The 8498-nt window shown below is 30.6% G+C and overlaps 1 protein-coding gene and 1 non-coding gene across 2 annotated transcripts; both read right to left on the bottom strand.

The window, feature by feature from the left end:
- Positions 1-3172: 3172 nt before the first annotated feature.
- LOC11425556 (40S ribosomal protein S13) lies at positions 3173-6614 on the bottom strand. The gene is made up of 5 exons (XM_003605085.4): positions 6463-6614; positions 6292-6364; positions 4266-4404; positions 3980-4166; positions 3173-3399 (listed from the first exon to the last, which is right to left on the bottom strand). The coding sequence occupies exons 1-5, from the start codon at positions 6483-6485 to the stop codon at positions 3366-3368; spliced, it is 456 nt and encodes a 151-aa protein (XP_003605133.2). The 5' UTR covers positions 6486-6614; the 3' UTR covers positions 3173-3365.
- On the bottom strand, positions 5175-5262 carry LOC112421497 (small nucleolar RNA Z221/R21b). Its single transcript, XR_003011823.1, has one exon. It is a non-coding gene; the product is annotated as a small nucleolar RNA Z221/R21b (small nucleolar RNA).
- Positions 6615-8498: the final 1884 nt, after the last annotated feature.

The raw sequence follows: 8498 nt of genomic DNA, 5'->3' as shown, positions 1-8498 counted from the left end.
TTTTTATTTCATTATTATTGTTAAATAGTTTTTTTTTTTTTTAAATATAATCTGCTATTGATTTACTTTTTTGGTGATAAAAGATGGTTAACATTTAGGATACGAAACTCTTTTGTGTTCGATTTTTAATTGGTCTTTTATGTTCCTTGATGGAGCAACAATTTAGTCGAGATCTTGTTTGTTGATGTTTTCAAATGTCATTTTATTGTTTTTAAGCGATTAATGTGGATGGAGGAATTATGTCTCTTGATTTTATTTTATTTTTTGTCAAGTAGCTGAAACTCACACAATTAATTGTAGAGGAGTGAAGTGTTTGGGGTTCAAACCTCAACCCCTGCATATAATATGCAATATCCTTATCAATTGAGTTAAGCTCACGGAGATGTCTCTTTATTGTTGACTCTTAATTGTTGCTAATAGAATGTTAGATACTGTTGTCTTTTGTTTTTGAGTTACACTAAGAAACCTATAAAAAGATTGATAAAGAATGACTAATAAAATTATTAATATATATAGTGAAATAAGTGTAGTGTTTGATTATATGTGTCTAATTACACAGGAAACTATTGAGTATTTATATGTAAAAATTATATCTATCAGCTAAACCATGTGGCATAAAGTGTCAAGTCTCTGCTAGGTTAATTTTGCAGGTAGTGCGTGACTTTTCCTCGTTGAGGGGACTGTGGTGCACCACGCTCGACTATGTGTCTCCATATTCACGACGTGATCTTTTGACATAGTCTTTGGTGTGCAGCTCTACCACGGACATGCTTCTTCCCTCATTGTTCTTTGCGGTTAGTGGCGCTACAAACATGAAACATGGGTTTTGTGCATCAGTATTCATTGTCACCTAGCTTTGACTCAGTACGAGGTCTTGACAGCCCCCGTACATAGTTTTACTGGACTTGAGAAAGAACCAGCTTCTCTCGCTCGGCTATCTCTGTATTTGTATAACCTTCCATATGTTATGAAGTTTTTTCGCCTAAACGTTTAATTGTCAACCTGCTAATGTTGGCTAAAAGGATACTTTTTTTTAGGTGTAAACAAATCATGCAATATTTGCACTATTACCGTTTCGATCTAACTCTATTAGGGTGTGTTTGGTTTGAAAGAGAAGTTGGAAAAAGAGAAGTAGATAAGAAAGAGTTTGAGAAGAGAGAAAGAGAAAGAGATAAAAAAATATATTAGATTTGATGTGTTGATCGGTATAAGAGAAATATAAAAGAAAAATATGTTATTATTTTTAAAAGGACAAAAATATCTTTGAGTTAAAGACAACATATAATTCATGATTAGTTAAAAACCAATGGCATGTGAGACTTTTTAATCTTCTTCTTTTTTTTCTTCTCACTTTAGAAGAGAAAACAAAAAAAATATAGGATTCACTACTTATTTTTCTTTCTTTTCAATTTCTTTTCTTGCCAAACAAGAGAAGGCTAAGATTGTAAATTATAAAAAAAAAAGTAAAAACATAGAGCTACCAAAATTGCACTTAAATCTATTTATATAATTGGTATCTCATTATAACACCATGAAATAATTTGTTAGAAATAAAATAAGTAAATTACAAATTTTAAACATAGTCTAAAAAAAGCATCTCAATTAGAAGTATTTTTTGTCAAAAAAGAAAATTTAAGAAACCAAAAAACAAATTATTGATTTAAATACTCTATTAGTTGGGATCCATTATTTATTCAATGGAAGCCATCATTAGATATTTATTGAATTATCAGAGTCACTCGTCCAAATATTTTCTTTGTAGTTAGTGCGGCAACTCAATTCTTAAATTCTTCTTGTCAAGAATACATGAATGTTGTAATTTGGATTCTTAAATACATCAAAGATGCCACATGAAAAAGTTTCATTTACAAGGATAAAAAAAATACTAGGATAATTGGTTACTCGGATGCTGATTGGGCAGGTTCATTCATTGATAGGTGATCCAATAATGGGTATTATGTACTTGTTGGAGGAAACTTGATATCTTGGAAGAGCAAGAAAAAAACTAGTTGCAAGATCAAGCGTTGAGGCAGAATATAGGGTCATGGCACTAATAACTTGTGAGCTCATTTGGTTGAAGCATTTACTCGAGGAACTTCAATTTGAAGAAGCACGACCAATGACACTTGTATGATTTTAAACCTTGATTCACTATGGAGATGAAGTTAGTTTTGCTTGATTATGATTTTAAACAACGCGTAGGCTTATGTCAAGGCGACCCAAGAATATGGAGGTTTTGATTGTTATTAAAACTCACATATTTCATGTTATATATATATATATATAGATAGGCAGGATCTATTGACACCATGTGCAAGTCTTTAGACTTACACCAAATATAGGCCATTAGATTATATTGATCCAAAGGATGATATCACACTATCCTTGTAAAAGAAAAATTAGAGAATGGATCTTTACCAAAAATTGAAAACAAAAACTATTTCGCCAAAAATGATCTTTGCATTTTATCGTGATAAATCAAAGCCATTGTTGACCTCCAAACAACTATAAACAAGCAAGCACCATGATGGTTATAACCACTATATACAGCCACAAACCTTTGCCATTCATTCAACATTCATATGCTTGCGCAAGATCCTTTCTAAACCCCGTGATCATATGTATGTTCATCATATAACAAACTCAAATATTCAAAAAGAAGTTGAAATTTTGCGCTAACTAACACATGTAATTGATGAAGAGAATAGATTACCCAAAAACCAATTTTTTTTTGGTCGAATGCAATATAGAACCACAATCAGGGTACATTCACACAAAAACCAATAACCACAATCAAGCTATATTTGTACAACCACTTTTTTTCTTTGTAAAATTATGATTGTCTCAAAAGTTATCAATCAAACGGTTGTTCAAATAACAACTCTTAACTATAGCCTCAAACTTATCAACCAAAACAGGAATTCAAGCAGACATTTAACAAATACGAAAACACGTTTAGAATCCAATCAAGTCTCAGTGTTTCCCTTGCTTGAGATGTTTTGGCGATTTACTAATCAAAGTTTCATATGCTCAATAATTTGATCTTTTATCGAGTATCAAACATTATCCATCTCCCTTAAAATAAATATATATCCGGACAAATTTTCACCAAAACAGATACTATACCAATCTTCAATTATAAATTCAATTGTAAGACCATGGCAATAGCAAATTTAAAACTAATGCGATTGAAAGAGAGTATATCAATTAAAGGAACAAGGTCCATCATCAAAACTAACATCAAACGAGTCTAAACATGAATTTCAAATGTTCCAAAATTTCAAAATCACATGAAAGCAATTCATTTGCATACAAAAATAAAGTACACAGAAAGCACAACTACAATAATATCGCCGATCATCTCTTCAAGCAACAAGAGTGCTGGCAGTTGTTGATTCGCTGCAATAGTGGAAAAACCAAACAAGTATTAGAAATGAAATGCAAAATGACAATTCCTTAATTAAGAACAAAAATAAGAAAGAATAACAAAAACTCTAAAATGAAGTAACACATTAAGCAGAAATTCCATAGCTGATCGTAATAAATTGATTAATGTCACAAGGAATATGATACAAAAATTAAGATAGAGAATACTGACTGGCATGTGAGACTTGTTTAAAGATAAAATGTGGCATAATAATGCATTTGGAAAAGCTTGTTTAAACTTATCTCATGGTGAACAATTATATTACAGTTTGGACATACCTAAAATAATTACTTATGAGATTTCCTAAACTTATATCAACTTACTTCCACAAGCTACAAAAATATAGCTTACAAATAAGCACTTAGAAGTTAATTAGCTTATTTAAAGGTTAATATAAATAATAGCAAACATGAAAAGACGAGCATTTAAACCCAAGAAAATTTAGGCATTCAAAACCAAGCAAATAAAGAAATTCAGTATCCTTGCAAATCAATCAAGCCTATAAATCTTTAAAAAACTGTCATTTAGAGATGATGAAGACTGAATACTTACTATTTCCATACTGGTGGAAGCTTCTTTGTCTTCTTATAGTAACGAGCAAGGCGATGGATCCTGCTCTCGACCAAAATTAGCCTGAACTTGGAATCCTTGTCCTTCCTGTTCCTCTCCAAATGCTTCCTAATAGAGACAGCCTTCTTGATCAGGTGATACAGATCTTCAGGAATTTCAGGAGCAAGTCCTAGCATAAGAGAAATTAAAGAATAGTTAAGTCATCAAATTCAAAACACTATACGCAAATCAAGTTAAATCGAACAAACAAACGAGCAAGTCAGCATACCATGCGCCTTCAATATGCGCAAAATCTTGTTTCCGGTTACAGCCTTAACCTGAGCAATTCCATGGGAGTCACGAAGAATAACACCAATTTGAGATGGAGTTAGACCTTTCTTGGCAAACTTGCAGATGGTCTCGTCAACCTGTGCAATTCATGAATATCAGAAAATGGAAATCATGATTGCAGCAGAATTTACACCCAGATGCCCACAACATTAACATAATAAGCATAATAATCTAATAAGGAAATTGAAGATTATTTAATAATATACAATCAAAACCAACGTTTACAGACCACAAAAAAGTGGCATGTTTGAATTTTACAACACTAAAGTGCCTCTATAGCTACTACAAGAATGTTAACCAGAGTGCTGCACGGGGTATATCGGTTGTTTTCGTTTCTATTTGATTAATTCTTTGGAATGTACTAAGTGCTTACAAAGAACTTTCTGAATGAGACAACCTAAACATAAAATTGACATAAAGAACTTCCTGTCAAGGATGACTTCATAACAAAAAATTAACAACAGAAAGATACTGAATAGCGATGATAATAAAAGCAAAAAATTTGATATATCAAACAGAAAATCCCAACTTTTGATACATACATTTTAAAGGTCAAATCAATTAAAAAAAACTAAGATAAAATCCAAAAAAAAGTATTCTAAATTGATCAAGTAATCTGACAAAATCAATGAGTTAGAAAACAAATGTAAACCAAGTAATAACAATTAATGATGAGAACCATTGAAAACCCAATTTTCATCCCCAGAAGCTGTAATGCTATACGGTAACCCCACATCACTTCATACCCCAATTTAGACAACACATGAAAATAAATTATCAATTAATTAAAGAAAACAGGAAAAAAGTGCAAAAAATCAAAAGCGGGTTTTAGATAATGAAAAGAAAAGGGCTCAGAAAAATAATGGGTATGAGAAAATTATCAGCACTGGAATATCAGAGTGGTGCATGACTATCTCTATGATTCATCATAGCCCATAAAGTAAACAACACAGCATACAAAAGAGCATATTACAGAACAATAGAGATTTGTTTAATTTTCACAACGCTATAGAGCCGCTAAAGCATCAATTTGAAAACACTGATCAGAACTAAAATCCAACTCACATGACCATGTCAATTTATAATTTAAATGCACTCGGCTTAGGCTCTTTCAATGAATCAATTGAATAAACCAGACTATGTTAAAAAAAAAAACACAATTTCAATTTTTTCAGTTACAATTACACTTACTGATCTATTAATATGAATCAGATATGTCAAAATGAAGATAAAATGCCAATGTTTTTGCTAGAGTTACCTTGCCAAACACAGTTCTATTGTTTTCGTCACAATATAAAAAGTAATACTAAATCATGTATCGAAAATACAAAAACAATTGATGCCACTAAAGTGATTAATGAAAGACAAAATTAATTGAGATTGTGATGAAAATCAATAAAGTTAAGTGTATAGTACTGTTTGAATTGGCTTGAGCTTTCCTACTGACATAAGCTTTATGATACTCTCAGGGAGAATCTATGAAAACAGCTTATGACTAAATTCACAAGCTTTTTTCAACTTATTGTCATAGGTCTTATATAACAGCCTATAGCACATTCAAAACAATTAAAATGATTTTATTTTTTACTATAAAAAAAAAAAAAAAAAAAAAACTACTGCAAGATTATACTTAAGGCTTATTCATCACGATAAGCTGTAAAACAAACAATCACTTAAACCGAGTATCAAAAAACTAAATCACTTAAAAGAAAAAATCATTGAAATTCAAAATTTCATAACCAAGTAAAACAAAAAATCAAACACACATTAACAAATCACACATTAAAAATCTCATAAAAACAAAAAACCATAAATTTATAAAAATAAAAACACAAAATAAACAAAAATTACAGATTTACAATTAACAGAAACAATTTTCCAGCATTTAACAAGAAACCCAATAAAAATAAAATCAGATAAATTCAAAATTAAAAAATTAATAAAAGGGGTTTTGATTTTCATACATCCTGGGTAGAGATCTTGAGCCAGCTTGCTGGTGTTCTCTTGTAAGGAAGAGCTGAACTTGAAATACCCTTTCTGAAACACAAAAACAACGTTAGACAAACAAAAACAAAACATTAAGTGATTTTGAGGAATCTATCAATCTAAACAAAATCGAAGGAAAAAAAACATACCCGCCACTGTGCATACGACCCATGGTGAATGATTGAGATGAGGAAGAAGAACAAAGGCTCTAACTACTACGCTTCGCTGCTGCTTGAGCTTGTGCCAGTGACAAAAGAGAAGAGTAGAGAAACCCTAATATGAAGGTAAGGGAAACGGGTAAACTTGGATCGGCCCATGTTTTATTGGGCTTGGGTTTGGCCCAGCTTTCTCAAGCCACGTTTTCATGAAAATTGCTGTTTACACTCTTGTGAAAGATAAGAAACACCTTAAATTGACGATTTTTACCTTTTTTTTCGACAGTACCGTCGGTTAAAATCCACAGTTAACTTTCGATAAGGTTATTTTAGTATTTAAACGGTGTTCCCCAGCATCCTTTGATGTGGGAACAACATTAAACCGTTTTTATACATTTGTTAGAAGGAAACAAGTATTTTAATTCAGAAATAAAAAGGTTAAATAATATTTATCTTTAAGTAAAAGAAAGGTACTTTTCCTTTGCCACTTGAACACAATGATATTCATGTAGATTGGTTTAGTATGTAATTGTATTCATCCAATTTTATGTTATATTTTTATATTGATTTATTTTAGAGTAAATTTAAAATGTTAAACAAATTTTGTTTAAAAGATATTGAAACATAATCAAACTTTAAGATAAGTAAAAATTTACGTTTGTTTTTGGATCATTGTGGCATCTGACTGTGTAATAAGCATGTTGAATCTATAAATAGGTTTCCTTTTTTTTTTTATTTACACAAGTCTTTTCTTTTATTTAACATTAACACTTATTTAAATAACAAAAACACATTAAAAAAATCAAAAATAGAATAAACAAAATAAAAAATTCTTTCAAGAGAAATCAAGTTCAAGTTCAATTATTGATAGGAACAATTCTTGACCATATTTTATTAACCTTAGACTCCAAATTACTTGAACCTCCTTCCCATAAAAACCAAAAGGTTAACATCAACAAAAAGAAAAAACAATAAACTTCATCAATACTTAAATCTCCAAATCCATCAAACAAAAAAGTCTAGATCCACACCTTTATCATCAACAATTAAGACACTAATCCTAATAAAAAATATCATTAACCCATAAATTCATAGATCAAACAAACTCATGAACCCAAAAATCCATCAAATAACTTTTTCTTTAATTGTTCATCTTCATGAAAAATCTCAAACCAACCTAAAAAAATGCAATTCTCCAAACAAAACTATAGCAAAGCTACATTCTTAAAAATTTCTTCAAGTTTTTCACTTTTCTCAATTGGGTGTATGAACTTCCAATAAAAATGAAGGCGAGGAAGATGAAGGAGCAAACCTCTTTTAAATAAAATTTGATTTTTATATGTTTTTGAAAGATATGAAAAACAAAGTCCACGTATAACAAAAAAATGAAAAATAAATATAGTTGCACACTTAGCTAGTTGGCCGTCGAATAAGTTGGTTTGTACATTCGAATGTCATTAAAGTTTAGAAGCAAATAATCTTCAAATTACATTACAAGGTTTGAATCTAAATATTAGAGAGGGCGAAAATCAAAATTTCACTCTGATAGGAGAGGGAAAACAATATTAAACCCATATAAAAACATAGGGAAATGTTAACGAGTGTCTCTGGGGCACTCTTCAAGCACTTTAAATAGTAAGTTTTTAATGAAAAGTTATGTATTAAATGCATTGAAAATTGTAACAGTTGACTTTTTAACATAGTTTTAAAACTCGGCTTGGACATTGACTCGGTAGGGGTGCTGAGTCACTGGGTCAATGGTTGAACCATTGGGTCATTGGTCAAACCACATGACTAAACCGGATCAACTCGGATGACTCGATTACATAACTCGGTCTTGAGATTAAATTTATATAACTATTTAATCGGATTGAATCGGTGACTCGGTCACTTTAAAAACGAAAATAATGACACATGTAAAATAAAAATAAATATCCAACAATAATAGTTTTATAGGCTAATTGCTCAAATTCAAAACATAGTCTTAACTCAACAATTTTAAGTTATGACCTGGTGGTTTTAAGCAATGA

The sequence above is a fragment of the Medicago truncatula genome, chromosome 4 (genome assembly GCF_003473485.1).
Source record: "Medicago truncatula cultivar Jemalong A17 chromosome 4, MtrunA17r5.0-ANR, whole genome shotgun sequence".
NCBI lineage: Eukaryota > Viridiplantae > Streptophyta > Magnoliopsida > Fabales > Fabaceae > Medicago > Medicago truncatula.
The sequence above is the reverse complement of the archived record's forward strand: the minus strand, read 5'-3'. Positions and strand labels throughout refer to the sequence as shown.

Bases quoted from the DNA above. Each gene is read 5' to 3' on its own strand.
- LOC11425556 (XM_003605085.4), bottom strand. From the start codon at position 6,485: ATGGGTCGTATGCACAGTGGCGG. The intron at 4,405-6,291 runs GTATGAAAATCA...TGAATTGCACAG, and splicing joins TCAAGATCTCTACCCAGGAT to GTTGACGAGACCATCTGCAA. The intron at 3,400-3,979 runs GTAAGTATTCAG...CCACTATTGCAG, and splicing joins CTTCCACCAGTATGGAAATA to CGAATCAACAACTGCCAGCA.